Here is a 21,583-nt window from a genome sequence, read left to right on the forward strand (position 1 = left end):
AAAGGAGGGCATACCGAAATGGATTATCCATCTTTGTTTCTTTCTTTTGTCTCCTTTTGGCACTGACAAAAATCCAAATGCCACCTTAAACGCAGCAGGAACAGAGCTGTCAGTTAGTAGTTAATTCACATGACAAACCATCTGAAATTGAAAGTGTTTGTCCAAAATACCAGAAATGAAATTGACTGCAGAATGTCGCTGTGATTGCTATTGGTTTGCTTGTGATCCTCCAGTGCTCTACTCCATCTTCTCCATTTAGGTCCCCTTCTTCTCTGTTCTTCTTTTTCCCTGAGTGCTTTTACTTTACACAGTAAACTAATCTCCCTTCAGTCCGTCCGATCCACAAAGAGCCTCCTTATTGAATTATATGATCTTATTTTCTCATGGAAATGTTGAATTAAATCCTCCAGTGACATCAGGTAATTTCATTTTATTCTACTTGTTTCAAGGATATCTCAATCAATTACTGCTCTATCTAATTAGTTTCGCGTCACTTCATTGGAGGGAATCTTTACAGCGAGATCTGCATTTGGAAATCAGTGTAATTATCACACCCCCCACCGGTAGAGCGTTTCACTTGTCCCAAGAAAAGTAGGCTTTTAAGACTTAATGCAAGATTAAATGACCTCTTAAGATGCACTGAGTCCCAGTGGAAACACGTCTCCTGGGGGTTCAGTGTCTTAATGTGTCAGTAGATTAATCTCCCTCTCAGCGCATCTGCAGGGAGACATTTTTTCACTGTTAATCCCCCCAAGATTTACTATCCATCACGTGTCCCTTCCACTTACTGAACAAAAAAACTTGGATTATTGCCACCACCATTAAGATTCAAGGGGAGGAGAAGCTTTATGTCCAGTTTGTCTTACATGAGTGAACACTGAATTGCTGAAAAAAAAGGAAGGAACCTCTACTGGGAGCAGAGGAACCTTAACTCAAACTTTACTGTAAATCTCAAGGAGTGACTTTTATTCACTCATCACAACTTAAACATGATAACAGATAACAGAAAGGCTTACCTTGGCCGCTGTTTCAGTCAACAAGAAGTGAAAAACCACAGCAATATATGAAGCCTGATGAGTGAAAGTCTGTGTGTGTGTGACTGCAGTAGAGAACGAGGTGGAGACTTGACAGAGGGAGGGAGAAAGAGAAAGAGAGCAAGAGTGAGAGCATGATAAACTATACTGTAACTGCCTCTTGCACTTTGCCCTCTGTTGGACTGCAGTATGACAGCAGTTCACCCTCGAGTGCTTGTGAAAGTGACAAAGACCAAGACAGCTACAACAATCTGACAGCTCTCTTGACAGCATTCATTAACACAGACAGTAGCTGATTAAACTCGACTTGATCTTTACTTTATCTGCACTCCAGGGTCTTTAAATTGGGGCAGCAGAAAGAGGCAACGTTTTAATGTCAAGGACACACAAATTGATGTGTTTTTTTTTTTTGTTTTTTTTATCATAGACTCTCATCTGATAAGGGAGAATAGATAGATAGATAATTTGCAGCAGTGGTGAAATGTAACTAAGTACATTAACCTAAGTACCGTATTTAAGTACAAATTTGAGGTACTTGTATATTACTTGAGTATTTCCTTTTTCTGCTACTTTATACTTCTACTCCACTACATTTCAATTTACACTTTTTATTCTTTACTTTATATGCAGATTTTATGCTTTGTTGTGGATTAAAGTACCAAATAAAGTAGTTTAAATTCACCATGACCCACTACACAAGTGCTGCCTACACACTAATGCATCAGCAATGATAAATAATTAAAATAATATATAATAATGTAATGCTCACAGGGGCCATTCTGCTGCATATTGAGTACTTTTACTTTTGATACTACTACTAACATACTCCTGATAATACTTTGACTTACTGTACTTATTTTGAAAGCAGGATTTTTACTTGTAATGGAGTATTTTCATATTATTTTATTGCCACTTTTACTTAAGTAAAATATGTGAATTCTTCAAGCACTGACTCGTAGATGGTGAAAAAAGTGCTTTCTTTACTCCACTTCAGGTGGTGCAGTTTTTATCCCACTCGGTGGCGCCAGAAGACGAGTTACTGCTCTTATGTGGTTACTTATTGACAACAACTGTGTGGCTCAAAAATAAATATTCGGATAAGTTTGAATGTCACGAATTTACCAGGTAATTTCAGGTCGCAAAGTCGGGGAAAACCACTTCCTTTACGGGAAAACTGAGCTAGTTAACTAAGTAACGTAACTGTAGTATGTGTTGCTTTCACTTCTCCGTTTAAGCTCGTAATTCGTGGATTCTATAGTTAGAAGAAATGGGCTCGGTGTTTGTGTTGATCAACATGTATTGTGGTGCATCTTTTCTTTTATTATATTTATGTAATATCAAAATAGCTGACAACACAGATCCACTGTAGTAGGGCTGCAAATGACGATTGTTTTCATTATCGATTAATGTGCCGATTGTTTTAATAATAATAATAATCATAATACATTTAATTTGTACCGCACTTTCCATTCATAGTGAAACTCAAAGTGCTACAGTATTAATAACAAAGAACACACAACATAAAGAAAATAGTAATGAGTTAAGATGAAAAAGCCTTAGCCTAAAGAGACTTAATAAAGCCACGTAAACATGTTATAGCGTCAAATGGTAACATTTCAGACTATAATACGTAGCTTTTACCGTCGGCTTTCTTGTTCTCTAGCCCAAACAAAACAAGACTTGGTACTTTCCCAGTTGTTTTAACCACTCATACTCATAGCTTTACAAATTCCGAGCTCTTCGTGGCAGTGAATGCGTCATAATTCATATCCAATGAGACCCCGCCCTGTCCACGATGCACCGCTGACCATCACTCTCATCGGTCTGCACTGTAGCAGTCGCAACGCTTCCATGGCGACTGACTAGAAAATCGTTTTACCAGTTCGACGAGCCGGTTAGCTCCTGTCAGAGAGCTAACGGGCGTATTATGAAATGGGATGATGTAGCGGGACAATTCTTTGGACGAACTGCGCAGTACTTTAGCATGCTAAGCTAACGTGAAGTCTATAGCCGTTAGCCGTTAACGCAGGCTAGCATTCACCTGCTAACTAACTGACGCTGTATAGCTAACAGGATGGACCGTGTGAAGGAAAGCGAGTCTGGAGCGCTTTTAACTTCACAAACACCACAGGGGACACCGGAATCTAACGGTGACGGTAGCTCCGTGAAACCCGGTGGGTTAACGCCGCTGTCTGCTGGAAAGAGACCTTCCATCGGGGAGGATGACGGCAGCGGCGCTGAGGCGAAGCTCTTCGGGAAGGGACTGGCGGCCACCTCCCTTCTCCAGATTGCGATAAGAAATGGGATCTATCAAAACCAAGTTGCCAACGCTATCGGCGGCGCGGCCAAAAATATGAACATACCCGCCGTGAAAACAGCCAACATTTACACTCTCACATCTGTCAACAGCACCACTTCTGTCAACTCTTTGCTGGGCAAGAGGCGGCAGCGGCACAAGAGGAATCTGTCGCTGGGGGCTCCGCCGACCAGCAGCTCCTCCGGGTTGTCTTCTGCGGAGGCGCCCAGTCCCGCTCCCTCAGCCTCGCCGCTGAGCACCCTCAGCCTGGATAGGAAGACCTTTCTCCGGCAAAAGCAGTCCAAGCAGCTCCAGGCCTCAGATAAATCATGGGTGAGATCGGACCTCCGGCGGGGCTGTATTCACGTCCACGACTGGCTCACGCCCTGTTACCCGCGGCCGGTGTTGTGCACAGCGGACACTACAGCTCAAGAGGTAGCCAGTAAGCTGGAAGGGAGCAAAGCTGGGGCTGTCTTGAGAGTTAACTGTAAAACTACTGCTTTAGCTGACCAAAATGATCATTGTAAGGATAATAATGGACAGACTGATGACATCAGAACTCTTAGTGACAGTGTGTATGTCAAAAACCTCAAAGCAGAAGAGAATGAGGCTCTGCAGTACAGCAGCAACACTAAACAGTGTTATCCTGATACCAAACTGTCTTCTAACTTGTTTTTGGATGATAAAACGGCAAGCAACTCTTCATCAGAGGTCTACCTGAATGACATCGGGGTGGATTTGAGCCTCAGTGTGGCAGACTGTTATGGAGTCTACTCGGGGTCAGATATGGAGAGCAGCACCTGTGAGGACTTCAGCCCAAGTGGACCCAGAAGCACAGAGCACCGGGACTCACTCAGTGACGGGCTGGGTTTGGGCACAGACTCCTCAGTGATGAGCCCCAACTGTGACAGCGCCACAGAGGGACCCGACCCATTTGAGAGCTCCTCAGACGAAGTAGATCTCAATTCTGATCCAGCACATTCAACCAGCAACTCTGCTGCAGACCTTCCCACCACCACCACCACCACAGACCCCTGTAATGCTTCCAACCAAGTGACAAGCACACAAGACAATGAAGCTGGTGATAGCGCAGATTCCCCAAAATTAATCAGTCCCCCCTCCAAATGCTCCAGCAGCTCTCAGACCCGGCCCCTGACCAGCCAAGCATCTGTCCAGCCTGACCCGGAGCTCCCCGAGGGGAGCAGAGGATGGCCAGAACCCATCAATACTAGTCCGACCCCAGCCCTCTTTCTCCAGCTGCATGGTGGAGCTGTGCGGCGGCTGGGAGATGATGAGAAACCCCTGCAGATATTAAACGAGTACCTCATTAATCTGGGGTTTGAAGACCCATGCAGGGTGCAGGAGGAGGCGATGAATCCAGAAATCGGCTGCCTGATTCGCTTCTATTTCGGTGAGTACAAAACAACTTTTTTTTTCTGGATAAGATTCATCATTATTTTCCAATCATAGTGTACCTTAGCTGTCAGAAAGCCACTAGTCGCGAGTCACAGCCGGGCCACTTTAGTCGTGCTCGGCTTGTCTCTGCTCATTCATTGTTCATCCATTCTCAGTGTACCGTGAGTGCTGTCATTGTGTTTGGTCAGTCGAACTGTTAAACAAGTGTATTCAATTGTCGTGCGGGGACAATAACCAGTGTTGTGCCTGTAAACCCAACCCCAACCCCTCTGTTTGTAGGCCCTGTAGGGAGACACATCTGGAGGTAACAGGTGTGATCTTTCGGCAAATGCCAAAGACCCAAACTGTAACCACATTATGGATCCTGTTTCTCTTCTTGTTCTGGTGTTTTTTTTTTGTTGTTATTGATAATGATCCTGTTTTGCTGACAAAGCAGGATAAGAGGATGGGAAAACAGCCATGATCTCTTATGGGATTAGCACAACTGGATATTGTTTTTGACCTTGTTTTTTTGTTTTTTTACACCCTCAACAAAGATATTGAGGATAAAGAGTCAGGAGCATATGGTGTGATGATTTAGGAAGAAACAGAAAATAACATTTTTTAGAATTAACATGCTGGAAGTTTCTCAATCCTATTCGATAAGTTTTAAGTGTCATGCTCAAGTCTTCTTTCAAGAGCGTTCAAGAGTGGCTCCTTTTATGTAGACTTTACAAAGCATACGCCCAAAGATATACTATTACTGAACATACATAGTGCAAAAATATGTCTGTCTTTCCTCTGTCTCGTCCCTGGAAATGTTATATGGAGAGCCCCCCCCTCCCCTCTCCTCCCCTCTATTGGCTCCCACTGTAACACGACAGAGGAACAAAGCGTGACGTAGAGTTATGCCGCTGGACGCAGGGGCCCTTCCAGCCGCCGCAGACAAACACGCAGCCGTGAAAACGAGCAGCGAGAGGCTGGTGTGACAGCGAAGTGGAAGCGCTACCTTCGTGACAGGAACACAGTTACAGTGCAGCGGTGGCGTCATGGAATGAAATAACCATGACATTGCTGAAATCAGATTTTCAACATAAATAATACAAATAACGATGACTTGTGGAAAAATTGTCATACAGCAAGTCATCTAAGACGCCCGGTCCTGACCTTAAGTCAACTTGTGATTATTTTTTCTGTTCGGATTGTTGTTTTAAAAAGTTTATGATCCCGAAGAAGTTAAACTCCAGTAATTCACAAGACGATAACAAAGATTAGAGAAATGTCTGGAAAAAATAAACTGAGGTATTTTGTCATCTTTCCTCGTGAGCCTTCAGATCTGTTTTGCGACTCAGCGCATTTGGCTGAATCTCCATTAATTTTTAATGAAATAATAATAAGCTCACATATTGCCTTTAGTGATTTAATGCCATGTTCAGGAGTATTGACCCAGTATTTAAGTATATTTTGAGGTTTAAAGTTTGACCATGGAAACAGTAGCTCAGAAAACATTCTCACCACAAGGTCCATCCGGCAGCTGTTGTGGAGTTTTTGATCGTATCACATGATCGTCACCAGCAGATGGACTTTGCCCAGTTGTTGTGGATTTGTAAATGTTCAAATGTCCATTATCCTAGTTACTTTAAGACTTCTCATTCACATAGACATACTGAAACATGTAAATAAACTGATAAGTTGTTTGTGATTAGACTATTGTGCATTTCTGTAGGAAATGCACAATAGTAGGAATGTAGGAAAGCTGTTTTAGAAGAAAGAAGGGGGTGGACAAGCAAGTCCACCAATCCCTATAGGCTTGATAGACTGATGACTAATGCTAAGTAATGAAGTTAACCACATTAACATGCTTTATTTAGCTGTTTTTTTCTGTTTTTGTGTTGTGAAATGTGTAGTCTCTACATTGGGTAAATAGAGGTAGGTCAAGAGCATATTGAACCTCAGTTATCTCAACTTAAAGGATAAAAGGATATCCTAATACAGATACCTAACAGAGAGAACTGAAGGACGACATAAGATAAGATTCTGGACCAAATTAGAAACCAGTAATGTCACATTTACATAGCTTGCACCATTGAGCTGTAAGCTATTTTAGATTCATTCGCTTTTGTGTGCAGAGTCTTGAGACTGCGAGCCTCCCCTCAGACAAAACTTGGAAAAAAGCCCCCACCGGTTTTCCTGCTTAGTTTTGCTCAATTCCTGGATGCCTATGGGATCATGATTGTTATTCGATCCCATAGACACTCAACAATCCAGCCAAGATAGCCTGATATTGCTGTTATATGACATACTTCAGACTACACCAGATACATAAATAAGTCTGTCAGAAGGCATTTATTAGTTTCTGACTCTGGGAAAATGGGAAAAACAGAACAATTCTTCCCAATCTGAGCTATCTCTAACCAAAACACACACATTTAGGCTATTCTATGTGATCTCCTTTTGATAACTTCCATTCACGGAGCCTCGCCTGAAACCGTTCGGAGCCCTCTTCGAAAACCTCTGCGTTAGTGTTTTATGTATAAAACAGGTTAGTCACTCTCACCTCACACATCATCTTCCTTATGTTACTTTCAAATCCATGAGTCATAAGACAGCGGATGACTGTCATATTCTCAGCAGAGTCATGTGTAGTCATTTTTACTGCAAGTGCACTTTGATCAGATCACCGCAGACTTTGCTGACTCCAGCTCCAGATCTATAATATTTTGAAGATGTTTTCTTGAGTTTCGACTTCACTAAAAATCAAACTTCTGTCATATTTTTTTTTTGCTCCACACTGTCCCGTCCTGTCCTCTCAGCATGTGCAGTATAAATTGTTTCTGAATGCTGGTGTTCAGAGTCGAGCCAAAGGAGTTTGACTCAGCATAATCCCTCTGGCTAAATGCACATTGCCAAGTATTCTTTCTCTCTTACACACACACACACAAACACAGACACTCAGTGTGCTGACCGTAAGAGAAAAGTGACCTTCATAGAACTCAGATTTCACCTCCTCAGTGTTTCGGATCTCTTTGAGACAGTCGCAACAGCAGACTCCTCTTCAGCCCAGAACTGCAGTACCCAGAGGTCACTTGCTTTACTTTACAAGGTAAAATACTTTACCCAACAAACTCGTCTGACATTTGTGCCCAAAACCGCTTAAATACACACAGGCTGCGAGAAACAAACTTCTTATTTTGCTCTCAGCAGTGTTACTATCACACAATACCAGCTAAAATTCAAGATAACCTCAAGCAAAGTCTTTGAAACTGCTGATAATAAGGAACATGGATGAAGACTTTGGCATTCTGGGGCCGGTCAAGGACAAGATGCACCGAGAAATCTCAGTATGAAATGAGCAGGAAATAACTATTGGTTACTTGATGAGAGACAGGATGTTCCCCATTCAGAGAAATAGACGGAAGGAAAGGGCATGTATGTGTGTATATATTACACCCGCCTACGTCTCGCCTGCACCGCCCAGGGAAGGGTGGACCCACACAGTACACATTCCACGTTATTGTTTAGTTTAAAATGGGGTGTATTTGAAAGAATCAGTTATCAGTTATATAGATTTACGTCACATTTGACGACTCATAAGCTTTCTGCATTCGGGCAGTTGAAGTAGAGAAAACCATATAATCACCCATCCGTTGTTCATGTAACATAAAATCACCAATTGGCATAAACAGTAGCTTCAATCATTTTTTGTATTTTTGTTTATATCATCAGGCTTTATACTCTCAGGAGTCTCTGTTCTTATTTGAACCGATGGTACGTTCAGAACTCTAAAAAAGGTGCTTGCATGTGGGCAGATCACTCATCTAGGAATGAACTACAAAAAAACATGAGGCTTAAAGCAAAAAAATTAGTCATCCAAAAGAATTTTAAACATAATCCATGGACATTTTAAGGACTTAGATGGATAAGAAAAGTTGCAGAAACTGTGTGCTATAATGACTTACTTTTACGGTATGTTTTTCCTCTTTTCCTGACCTTTCAGTTTGTTGGACCTCTATCAGTTCGTAACATAATTGTGCTTCTATTTTGGCAAAGAATCTGTTGGAAAAAGCGATTTTTAATCTCAAGATTAAGGCCCTTAAGACATCAGAGAACCCCCGCCAGACCAAAAAAAATCTTAGTTTTTAATGCCAAAAATAACACCAAATACCCCTTCATTTGGAAATAAATAATAATTCGTGTTTGGGAGTCAACTTGAGTCGACCTCTGTGTTGTTGTCTAGGAAACTCTTGACGCCATTTGAGTGCCACTGCCATCAGAGTCCCCTTTAAATGACTGCAGAGTGAGAGTATGTGTGTATGGGATGCAGTTTAGCTAACGTAAGCATGGCGCCACCTAAGAATAGAAGAAACTCTAACGTGGAGGACGGACAACCAAATACAGTATATGAATGATTTTCTCCAAAACTCTGGAGCCAAGCAGAAATACAGATGGGGAAGAAGGGAGAAATAAAGAAGTGGGAGAAGTGAGAGGGGTGGATGATAGAGAAGTGAGAGGGGTAGATGAGAGGAAAGCTTGAGTTAAGTTAGTTCAAGCATAAACGCTGTTGATGTTGGTCCAACTGAAGCTGAACCAAAAAAATAAAGGCAAACATCGAAAATCTGGCTGGGACCCAGAGTGGTTGAAGAACCCCAAATATAACAAACAAATAGGTTAAAACAAGTTAAATGTGTTTAGCTTACATTTTTGACAGCACCAATAGGCCTTCCCTTACACGACGTCTGTTTAGGGGTTTTTTGGCACGTACCACCAGGCCTGAAAAAAATTCTATGGGGAAACACTGGACATAAAGAAAATGAACAAGACTGAGTTTACAGCTATGCTAGCAGCTCTGTGATAAATGCTAATGGAAGCTAACCTTGCGAGGCAGCTGGATTCGTGACACTGATTGGTCCGAACTACAGGTGGTTCGGACCAATCATCCGAACACTTTATTTTAAACATTCCCATTCCACATTTAAATTGGTACATAAACATTTAATTTGTTGTTTTTAATGAACTGTAATGTAGTTAAGCAGCTATAAGGACATTTCTCAGATGTTTATGATGTATTTATCAAACTATAACTCCTCTCGTGAAACATACATGACAATATAGTGAAAAATATTGTCATGTTTAGAGTAAAATGACAGTATAGCAATCATAAAAAATGTCAATTAAAATCTCTGAATCTGGTCAAATATTTGAAGCTGACTTTCAGTACTTGACGGTCTTTGATACACATTTCAATCGATAACAAATAGTATAGAGGCTCCATCCTCCATGTTCTTCCATACTAGTTGTTAAGTCCTGGTGTGAAACTGTGGAGAAAGTTGAGTGATGTCTTGTTTCAGTCACTAGAGGAGGCGACATGGAGGATCTAGATGCTGGTGTTATAAGACATTACATAACAAGCTAATCTGATTTCAGGCTTCTTAGTGGCTCAGACTCTCTCGTGTGTTTCTTTTTCTCCGGTGATTACAGTGTAGAGAATGAAACACGCAGAGCAGAAAACACTTTTAAAAGAGAATATACTGTGTCAATGAGTGTATAGTTGCTTTCAACGGGTTCAAACACACACAGAGCAACGCGGCGCTCCGTGACTGCAGCTGAACTCTTGGTGCTTTTTGTGTCAGCGAGGGGTTAATGTAACAAATCACGCCCGAGTGACTGCTCACTCTCTCAGCCCACAGGCTATTAGCTACAATTCACTTACATAACCACACAGCTCTGTGCCTCTCACTCTCTGAAAGAGGAATCCAGTGTGAGGCAGTTAATTCACAAAATCCCACAGAGCTAAAAATAAACTTATTTTATTGTGCAAAAGGCTATTATGAAAAGAAAAGCATCACTGTGTATACCGATCACTAGGCTCATGATTATCAGCAATTAGTTTTACACTCATATAACGAGCTTCTCTCTCTCTCTCTCTCTCTCTTTCTTTCTTCAGGAAAGCCTCGGAGCGTGGGAGGTACTGAGCGCGTGCAGCTTTCTGGAGTGTTCAACGTGCGGAAAGGGAAGCTGGCACTGCCGGTGAACCGCTGGTCAAAGCGTCAGGTCACGCTGAGCGGGACCTGCCTCATTGTCTCGTCCGTGAAACATGCCCACACGGGCAAGATGCACATCCTCCCTCTCATCGGAGGAAAGGTACTGAATGAAAGGCTTTCATGCCTTTACCTGTTAACCAGCCTCCAAGGGACAGAATTCCTCACTGCGGTTTAGACCAAAGATACGATCTATCACCTCTTCTTCAACTGTGCTCTCATCCTGCACTGCCAGATAAATACTGGCCCTCGTTCAGATTCAGGCTGGGCAGCAACACAGTATAATTAGAAACACTTCCTCATTCAAGTGAATAGGAAGGTGTGTCCAAACTATTGTTTGCTACTGTACAGTAAATATATAAATATACCGTGAAATATTTCTTAGTTTAAGATTTTTTTAAATCCTCCACCCATCCACATAAACAAAAAAGACGCATTTATATATAGTTTACAGTATTTATATAATCTACTACAGCCTGAGTGATAAATCATCCAGGCTGATATCAGCTCATAGCAGATAGAACAGTATGTGTGTTTATGTCAGCTGATAAAAGACAAGAAAGTGAAGTACAGAAATGCCAAAGAGAACAAGTTTATTTTTCAATCATTAAGCGTCCTACTCTTGTTTGTAGTTGTAAAAAAAAAATGAAGATAACACTATCAAAAATGTTTTTATGCATGTTATGGGTTGTGTAAAGAAAAATAACATTGGCTGATGTATCATATTGGATTTTTCAAACTCTCAAATACTGGTATCGGCCTCAAATATCCTTTATCAGTCAGACTATATAATATAGGCTAACAAACATATCAGTAATGACGTAATGCTTATTGGTTCATGTTGCCCATCTGCTTTGGTTGTGTTGTATTTCCAGTATGATGGTAGAATATAACAATCAGAGTTATTACTGGCTGATGCAGGATTGAGGCTGAAGTTGCTGTCTTGTACAGTCTCCTTTTATTCTGTTTGGTTATATTTTCCCTCAGGACTGTCTACACCCTCACACCTGTACATAAAACTACAAAATTACCTCACAATCTAAATTTGATTTAGATTTAATCTGCAGAAGTATAAGGTGGATTCCTGCAATATGAACCAGTTCCAAAGAAGCACTGAATGAAGCAAATAAAACATTAATTTCAACATACTTTTGGAAAACGCACAGTCATACATTAGGCTGGTTAAACAGGTGATTTGTTAAAAGAAAAGATGCAATGAAGCTAAAATGTGTTCCCTGCTGCAGGTGGAGGAGGTGAGGAGACACAGCCACTGTCTGGCTCTCAGCTCAGCTGGTCCTCAAAGCCAGACCTATTACATCAGCTACGACTCCTACACAGAGCACCTCCGCTGGCACAGGACGGCCTCAAAGGTGTGTGACTACACATACTGTATGTCTATATATATGTGTGTGTGTGTGTAAGCTCTAGCTCCTTCTTGTTGCCATGTTTGTACCACTCTTTGCTTCATTTTTATGTCTTTTCATAAATTCAAGTTCAACATATCAGCATTTTACACAACTTAACTGCCTCCTGTGGACTTGGTCGTTGTCATAAGTCGCTCATCATGTCGTCCTGTCGCTCCCTCCCACTGTGTCAGATTGCATCCCAGAGAGTGAACTCAGTCGACCTGTCGTGCTGCAGCCTAGAGGAATTGCCCGCTCAGCTGTTTTACAGCCAGGACCTCACCCACCTCAATCTCAAAAGCAACTTCATGTCCCTGCACAAAGGTGTTCCAGCACTCACCAGGTGAGTTTTCTATCACCAGCACTCAGACGGGGTCTACACCATCCTTTTTGTTTTTTAGGAAACTAGTCAACAGGAGGAGCCCACAGATGAAAAGCAGTTTTTTTTTTCCTCTTTGTCATTCTTTCCTTTGGACGTGGAATGTCCCTCAGTGGTTTTTACCGTCTTGGGGAGCTACCATATGGTCTAAAGAAGAAGCAGCTTAGATCAAATTACACATGACGTGTGTGTGTGTGTGTGTGTGTGTGGGGGGGGGAGGCTGTGTGGTTTGGATGATTAAAAGCCAGCTACAGTAGAGATGAGAGATTTGACATCCAGCCACCTGACCTCCGGGGCAGAAGGCTCTTCCGTGGTTTCCAGGTCAGCTTGTTGAATTGGTCCCTGCCGTCACGCTCCTCTTATGTAGGAAAGGCCTTCCCCATTGTGAGCGTGGTGAGCTGCAATTAGACAGGCGCTCTGTCCCACACAAAATAGTACAACACTGCAAAATAAAGGGAAATGACACAGATCATCAAACAAGGACTCAGTAGCTCTTTGAAGTGGACTAAATCAAGCTGCTATGAGATAACTGCAACTTAGCAAAAAGGAATAAAAAAGGAACCAAACTTGAGTGCTGTCAGACTTCATAAAATAGCATTGACATAAGGTTGTAATCTGTCATATTTAAAGCTGAAATCTGTACATTTCCCCAAATGAACATCCTCAACAGTGGCTAGAAGTGATTAAAATGATGTTTGAACCTTTAAAAAAAGAACATTCTCATCAAGTTAATCTTTGTCCAAAGCTGCCAAGAGTTTTTAAACACAAAAGACACAAGACTCTTCTGCTACTTTGACAATTAACTCAAGAGCAAGATAAACCTCTTCATATTTTCTTGACTTCAGTTGGCTTGACGAGCATCACCTGCTTTGTTTTTTTTCTTTGTTCATTTGGTATTAAATGTGTCGTTTTGTGATAATGTGAATTTTGATTTGATTTTCTATTATTCAGATTGATTCAGCTTTAGTTCACTTAACATTTTTACCTCCGTTCATGCTCTGCTACGGTTTGAGAATAACTGAACTAAAGCATCTGACATCTTTTTCTTCCACCGGTGGAAAATGTATTCATCAGCACATGGCCTGTATACAGACTATTACTTTATTGCTTATTGCTTACTTTAAGACTTAAAGGTGCAGTGTGTAGAAGTTAGTGGCATCTGGCAGAAACTGAATATAATATTTATAAGTCTGTTTTAATTAGTGTGTAGTCACCTGCAAATAAGAAGTTAATAAGTTGTGTTTTCGTTACCTTTAGAATGAGCCCTTTATATCTACAGAGGGAGCAGGTCCTAATCCGCGGAGCCCAACATGGTGGACCACCATGTTTTTACAGTAGCCCAGAACGGACAAACCAAACACTGGCTCTAGAGAGAAGGCCTTTCACGTTTTTCACAAGTTTTGCAGCCACCGTACATGCTTGAAAGGGGAGGGTGACAATCTGCAATCTGCAACCTCACCGCTAGACACTGCACCTTTAAAGTCATGTTTAGTGATCTCACACTTGTCAGTCACATGTTGTCAGATTAGACTAAATGGCTGGAGGTCCACCAATCGAACTGCAATATCCATTCATGATACAGTACAACATGCACACATACACACTTTCAACTTTCTGTTTCCCCTTTTGGCATCTTTTCCTGCCACGTTTCTTAACATCAGATGAAGACTGTGACATTTATGTGAAAGAAAAACGAGTATAGAGTATATGCAGGCATTGTCCTTCCATAAACACACACTTCCCAGTCAGTGTTTTGAGGAATGTGTTTTTCCTGTGACTTTCCCTCGGAAGGACGTGGGTCCGGCTTAGCTTTTCACCCTGGCCCCTCGGTGAACTGCATTAGGAAAACCAGGAAACACACACACACACACACACTCAGCTCCTACCTGAACCACATGCTGCATTGTTATGGTGAAATCTTTTAGTAGTGTAAACATTTAGTTTTAAATAGCACTTGTACTGTATGTTTTATGCAGAGAGACCTTGTGCAGGCTTCCTCCTTGGTAATTTTCCCTGTTTATCACACAGGTGTTACGTAACTTAAAAAAAAAAAAAGTTTTCACAAGTTTGTTTTTGTCAGTGCCTAAATTCAGAAGAAGGCCAGAGTCTGATTATAGCACAGAGAGATTAATATCTTTGTCCCTCTTTGTCTGCCCTTTTTTTTCTTCCTGCCCCTCCCCTCTCTCTCACTCTCTCCCTCTCTTCAGGTTTTGTAAACTGAGAAGCCTCAGTCTGTCAAATAACGCTCTGTCTGAGTTTCCTCTGGCCTTGTGTGATATCACCTCCCTCACAGAGCTAAACTTGTCTGGAAATCGTCTCTCGTCTCTGCCTGCAGAAGTTGGAACCATGCACAAGTAAGTAGGCTGAAAAGAAAATGTCGACCTCTGGGCTTCGGTTATTGATGATGATGATTTTAATGATGACGATAATTTGTCAGGTTATTGGCCAAGAGCAGAATGTAACCTCGGTGACCTTTTTACTTTGCTAACAGAGATATCAGACAGGAGTTTGTCATCATTGTGGTTCCATCAGTACAGATTAATCCTTCTCTCTGTATTAAAGTGAACAGCAGGCCGAGCACCAGACTCCCGTCCTGATAATACAGAGGTTTTGTCAGGTGAACAAAGCGCAGAATCATGCTGTTGCTGTTCCCTGCACGACTGGGAATTCGGGGTCAAATGCTCAGTTATTGTCTACCAGCAGAATGTCTGTTTGTTATTTATCAAGCAGACGATAAAAGATCTACTGCTTTACTGTGTTCTATATCATTCATGTGTTCAGCTTGCAGACTCTTCTTCTGGACGGTAACCTTCTGAGCTCTCTGCCTGTGGATCTGGGCTCTCTGGAGGGCCTGACCTACCTCGGCTTGTCCTTCAACTGTTTCAGCTGCGTCCCTCCAATCCTGGAGAAGCTCAGAGGCTTGGAGAGACTCTGTCTGGCAGGGAACCAGCTCTCTGTCCTGAATATGGCGGGGCTGCAGTGGCTGCCTGCTCGCCACATAGATCTCAGGTAAACACATCCGCACTGACGCAGATCTTTTTAGAAGCAATACTGGAACAAAGCTGGTTTGAAATATAAGACCTGTCAAGATTCTGCAAGAAAAAATATGCTCTGTGTTTCTCTGTGTTGTTTTTTTTGTCCTGTGGATTTGGAAATCTTACAGCTAAATAATTAAAGTTGAGTTTAGCCTCCGGAGCCATGCTAGCAGCGCGGCTCCAGAGATGATCATGTCAGCCTGGTCCAGACTGAAATAACTCAAAAACTGTTGGATGGATCGCCGTGAAAGTTTGTACAGACATTTGTGGTCCCCAAAGGATGAATTTTGATGACTTTGGTCCTCTGACTTTCCCTCTAGGGCCACCATGAGGTTGACATGTTTGGTTGTTGAAATATCTAAAGAACCATTGGATGGATTGATGTAAAATTTGGTACAGATATTCAAAGTCCCTAGAGGATGAATTCTAATGACTTTGATTCCCAGACTTTTCCATTTAACCATCATGAGATCAAAATTTTAATTCATCCAATACTTCGGTTTATGACCAGATTCCTGCAAAACTAATGATTTCCATCAGCCTCGGTTGTACTTTGTGTTTAGTGCTAATTAGCAGATGTTAGCATGCTAATGCACTAAGCTAAGATGGTGAACATGGTAAACATTATACCAGTTAAACATCAATATGCTAGAATTGTCATTGTGAGCATGCTAGAGGTTTAGTTAACATTACCGTTTAGCTCAAAGCACAGAGCTGCTAGCATGACTCTTCTTTATTTTTGTGGCCAAAACAATAAGGGTTCAAATTGGAGCTGAAATAAATGATTATTTTCTGATTAATCGATTAGTCATTTGGTCTTTAAAATGTCAGAAAATGTCAGTCACTCTTTCCTAAAGCCCAGGATGCTAAAACATATCCACATTTAAGAAGCTGGAATCAGAGAATTTGGACATAGTCTTAAAGAAATGACTAAAAATGATTGATAGATTATCAAAATAGTTGGTGATTAATATAGCTCTAAATTGATTTGTAAATTGACAGTCTTACCCTCTTTTGTCATGTCCATATTCTCTTGTCCAGGCTGAACCGGCTTCAAACGGTGACAGTAGGAGACACGGAGCAGCTGGTCCACATCGTCCAGCTGGACCTGAGGGACACTGGTCTACAGGAGCTGGATGTCAGGCCTCTCTGTAGGCTGGAACTCCTCCGCTGTGACAGAAACACTCTCTCCCTCCTCAGAGTCAGCGGTCACGCCCTCAAGAGCCTGCACGCTGCACACAACGGTACTAGCACTTATTATGTGTTGCATGGATGTAAAACAGATCATGTTTGACACTGTATATCCATTCACACTCACAGTCTATAAAGAGGCAGGAATGTTATGTTTGTGTTTGTAGAGCTGAAACAGCTGGAGGTGCAGCCGGTGCCAGAGAATCTGACTGTTCTAGATTTGTCCTGGTAAGAAGGCGCTTTACTGTCATATTTACAGTGTGGAAGAGAAGGCTATATGCTTTTTCTGAGCTGGATGCTGATGCTGTATTTATTTTCTCTAAAGGAACAAGCTGGACTGTGTCCCTGACTGGGTGTGTGAGAGCAGCAGACTGGAAGTTTTAGACATCAACCACAATTCTGTTACTGAGCTGCCCATACAGTAAGTTTTTCACCAATAAATAGTGCACAAACGGGTTCCTAAAATGCCAGTAATACAATATTTGGCCTTTTTGTCTTTGGAATAATTAAAAAAGTCTCTGATCTGAAACTTTGATTTTGATCTGAACACAGTAAACTTTATTTAGATTATTTCAGTGCTGTTGATAGATTCGTATCCTGCATCTGTGACGCATTAAAATCTGAAAGGACGTAGCAACCTCATGCAGGGAACGCACCCCATTTTTTAATTCAAACTGCCAATATGTATATTTTTAAACGTTTTGTCACTACTACAGAAACACCAGGTGACTGCTAATTATCAGCTAATTGTACTCAGTTTCTAACGGCAGCAGGGCTCTACAGTTGCATTTGCCCCTAAAAATAGATATAGATATTTACTCCTGCTGTTAATCTTTCAAAAACTAGTATTTAATAGTCAGATAATGTATAGTATTTATTAACAGTACATCAGTTTCACAGAAAAGAAATGCTGTCAAGTATAAATATCAGAACACTGCTAACTGTAGCCTCAGTTTGTGCCTCTCATAGAGCTGCTGGTAGCGTTAGCATATCTGATAAGAGACGGCATGCTAATAAACCAAATATGTATTACTTTTCCATGGAAGTAAACACAACACATGGGCCGATAACCAACTATGCTGTGCTATATTCAGAGCTTTACAAGATATTCAGGGCTGATGACAGTAACATTAATATGAGAAACAGCAAGCTGAGCCGCTAACGTTAGCTCAGCTACAACACAGGTGTCACTCAGAAACTTTTACAAAGGGCCACGGATGTGCTTCTAGTGACTGTCAAAGCTCCAGCTCTGTGTTTCCAGCGCGGACACGGAGAGTTATTTTGCTTGCATTTCTTCTTCGTTGTCGCCTACAATCGCCGTCCATCTGACCGTCCGTTCAGCACCTCCATAAGGACGAGAAGGGTAGTGGCGCTCTGGTAATGGTGAGCCAAAGTAGCTGATCGATTCAGTTACTGTTGATCGTCTAATCGATTAATCAGCCTTTGCAGCTCTAGTTTAAAACACACAATGAATTAACTTCCTGTCTGTGGTCCAACACAAAAAGCTGAATGATAGTTCAGTTCCTGTTCTGTAATTGAACAGGAACCCCTTGAGAAGGAAATGATGTTCTCTAATACGGATCTTGCATCAGGCTGCCTTCAGTGTATTTAAATATAAACGCACAGTACATCAGAAACAGCAGCAGGTGGTAGCTGACAATAGGATAAAGACAGTAAGACTTTATGTGCATGTTTCTAAACTACTTTCCTAGTTAAACATGAAGTGCTCGATGGTGTTATTAATGACTCATGATGAAACTTAAAAGCTCAGCGTTCTCGTTGCCCTTCAGCTTCCCTTTTTATAACTCACATTAACATAAAAAGCTCATATTTCTCAGTATAATATGACCTCCTGTTCCTGTCAGCTGCAGTGTATATATAGATTTTTATTTGTTTAATTGTCAGATACATTTTCGACTTAACACTACAGTTTGTCAAAATAAAATAACAGTCTTACAAAAGCTGGAAAGATTTCTAGTTGATTTCTAGATATCTAATTATACAAGACGTAAAAAAGCCTAAAAATTGGACCATATCACTGCCAACTCTTTGATACTCGACGTTCTGATGCTACTGATTTCTTGAAGCAGGACTTTAAGCTCTGCATTGTGAAATTGCTGTAACATTTTTGTGAATGAAACTTGCCTACAAACGGAGCGTAACACGTCGCCTTATATGGCAGTTTTAGGGGAGTTATTTATACTAATGATCAGATCCGTTGAACAGATGACGTTCATCAGGCTGAAAAGAACGACTTACAACAAGTTTGTGCAGTTAAGAGTTTGTTGAATCTGATTTTGGACACTTGTACAAGCAAAACTTGTGAACTGTGAGTGAACTTGAATATTCCTCAGTGGAAAATCAGGTGATTGTAGCATCATACGTATCATCAGGGTAAAACAGAGTTAATACTGGCGATGATGTTACTGGTTTACAGTACACACATAGAGAGACTGAGCTGGCGTTGTTGTTTGTGTACTGTAGGCTGCTGTCCAGTGGGAGCTTGAGAAAGCTGCTGGCAGGCTGGAACGATGTGTGTCGGCTGGCTGAGAGGCTGGAGAGATCGCAGCTAGAGGTCCTGGATCTCCAACACAACCATCTGATCGAGCTCCCACACAACCTGTTCATCAAAGCACAGAGGTAAACACAACAAATATCCTTTGTTTTTCTCTCCGTAATGTCTTTTTCACTCCTCTCATCTTTCTGTCTTTGTGTCTTTGATTTATTACGCCACTTGTTAAAGCACTAAATTAATGTTCTTTTTCGTTTCATCACAGCTTGCGATACCTAAATGTGTCGGCCAATAAGCTGGAGAACCTCCCTGCGGCCAGCCTATCAGACGACAGTTTCAGCAGCCTGGAGGAGCTCTATGTGACCAATAACAACTTGACAGATAAGTGTATCCCTCTCCTGACGGGACACGGCCACCTCAGAGTGCTTCACCTCGCCTACAACCAGCTGCAGACCTTCACCGCAAGGTAAAATACTGTACCACACATGATCAGAGCCTGCCAACAACTACACTGCTTATTTACCTTGAATTGTGCTGCATTGAAGGACAAATTTCAAATAAAAAACAGAAAACACACATAGACGCAACGTCACCCTACAAGTAGTGGTCTAGTAGAGTTTACAAAAGTCTAGTTAAGAGGTTTAGCTTCCCAAAACACACTGAGTCTGAGATCTGGAGCTCCTCCTGAAGAGCATCATCCAATTTTGTGGACTTAATTGTAGGCTCGAGGGCCACCCAAGCTCACATTTACTCGCATTCCTTTGCTTTTATGAGTTGTCTAAATCCTAAAAATACGGTACACTTTGTTTTATCATCCAGTCTCAAATCACAGCCTCCCCTTCTAGAAAGGTCACAAAAGAGATGAGTTTGATAAATGTGGCTCCAAAATAAAGTTTGCAGTGCCGGCGCTCTGATATAACCGTACCTCCTCCTCCTCCTGCAGTAAACTGGCACAACTGGAGCAGCTGGAGGAGCTGGACCTGAGCGGCAACAGACTGAGAGCCGTACCCACCACCATCCTGAACTGTCAGCGCATGCACACGCTCTCCGCCCACTCCAACTGCATCAACGCCTTCCCCGAGGTCCTCCAGCTGCCTGAGATCAAGGTTGGTCTGATACATGTGGTTATTTAACCGTAGTGGTCTTCCTCAGCTTAAAATTTTTTGTTGTTGTGGCCACATTGTTTAGTCATAGAACAGCTGTGGAAAGAGATGACATCACCAAGGGGGTAACAGATTAAAAAGTAGTGGCTCTGAACTTGAACCTTGAGGAAGTTATTTTAGAGTATTTTGAACAAATGATCATCTGTTACTGTCAAAAACCGCGAGATTTTTGGCATCCAGGTTCATCCTAGTATCATTAACTACTTTTCTAAGGATTTGTGTACTATAATAAGCCAGAAAACCAGAATGAAACTTTTCTAATTCAAGAATAGTCTGGGTGTTGATGGATGTAGGCTACTTGATGTAGGCTACTTTTTTTTTAAGTTAGGTTAACTAGCACTAACTAGGGAAAGCACTATAACTATGACCTTTTCAGACACTGGATTAAAAATGATTTTAAAAAAAGGAGGCAGGAATCGGGTGCACAGGTGGAGGATTCCAGTTTTATCACGATTTTCCTGAGCAGTGTCTCTTGTGTAACAGAAAATTAAAGGTAAAAATCAGCGTCGTTCTAGTTTGATGACAAAAAAAAAAAACAAGCTCCCCTCTGTCCCTTTATCTCTTTGTCTGTCTCTACCTCTGTGTTCGTCTTTATTGGGTTCGGCCAGATCAGGAAATCCTTTGTAATCTCCTGGTAACTCCTTAATCTCTGCCTTTCTCTGAATCCAAATGACAGTTTTCATCAATGTGTGTGTGTGTTATGTATGTATGTCTGTGTGTGTAGTGGAATTGGGGAAAACAAAATAATAATTCAGTAACTACAACGTGAAAGAGAACAATTTAGGAGAAAACAAACTCCTGAAACACGAATAGTTCACAGAGTAGAGACAGGAGAAGAGAGTCAAACAGTAGCGAAAATATTGGCAATGCAGCTAACATGTGAAATAATGTTTCCACCCAGAGTCGGAGGACAAACAACCTACTGTTAGTGAGGGAAGCCTCGAGAAAGTACCAAAGCTTCCACTTACTTAGAAAGTGCAAAACAGTTTTATAAGTCTGATGCAACATTACCTGAGATCTGCAAAATCTGCACTCTAGTTATTACATTTGTGGATCAATATCCTTGATCATCCTCCTATTATGCTTTATTTAACATGGTCATACAAGAAGAAAAAGTATTGAAATTTAAAGTGGAGG

General features: G+C 41.5%; 2 protein-coding genes across 3 annotated transcripts in view; one reads left to right on the forward strand and one right to left on the reverse strand.

Moving 5' to 3' along the window:
• LOC137187385 (tensin-3-like) overlaps positions 1 to 1,184 on the reverse strand; it is a 59,627-nt gene extending 58,443 nt beyond the window's left edge. Inside the window, exon 1 of one of the 2 annotated variants that reach the window (XM_067596237.1) lies at positions 1,017 to 1,184. The gene's annotated coding sequence lies outside the window, so the exon portion shown is untranslated. The remainder of the gene's footprint in view (positions 1 to 1,016) is intronic. The other variant, XM_067596236.1, reaches the window with a different exon arrangement.
• Positions 1,185 to 2,795: 1,611 nt separating this feature from the next.
• LOC137188505 (PH domain leucine-rich repeat-containing protein phosphatase 1-like) overlaps positions 2,796 to 21,583 on the forward strand; it is a 23,043-nt gene continuing 4,255 nt past the window's right edge. The window contains exons 1-13 of the mRNA XM_067598159.1: positions 2,796 to 4,741; positions 10,670 to 10,866; positions 12,008 to 12,133; positions 12,361 to 12,509; positions 14,753 to 14,899; positions 15,327 to 15,554; positions 16,622 to 16,824; positions 16,939 to 16,999; positions 17,097 to 17,192; positions 19,256 to 19,411; positions 19,549 to 19,749; positions 20,227 to 20,407; positions 21,055 to 21,080. Coding sequence (XP_067454260.1) covers positions 3,109 to 4,741; positions 10,670 to 10,866; positions 12,008 to 12,133; positions 12,361 to 12,509; positions 14,753 to 14,899; positions 15,327 to 15,554; positions 16,622 to 16,824; positions 16,939 to 16,999; positions 17,097 to 17,192; positions 19,256 to 19,411; positions 19,549 to 19,749; positions 20,227 to 20,407; positions 21,055 to 21,080 — 3,404 coding nt within the window. The 5' untranslated portion in view covers positions 2,796 to 3,108. The remainder of the gene's footprint in view (positions 4,742 to 10,669; positions 10,867 to 12,007; positions 12,134 to 12,360; positions 12,510 to 14,752; positions 14,900 to 15,326; positions 15,555 to 16,621; positions 16,825 to 16,938; positions 17,000 to 17,096; positions 17,193 to 19,255; positions 19,412 to 19,548; positions 19,750 to 20,226; positions 20,408 to 21,054; positions 21,081 to 21,583) is intronic.

This window comes from Thunnus thynnus, chromosome 8 (genome assembly GCF_963924715.1).
Source record: "Thunnus thynnus chromosome 8, fThuThy2.1, whole genome shotgun sequence".
Lineage (NCBI taxonomy): Eukaryota > Metazoa > Chordata > Actinopteri > Scombriformes > Scombridae > Thunnus > Thunnus thynnus.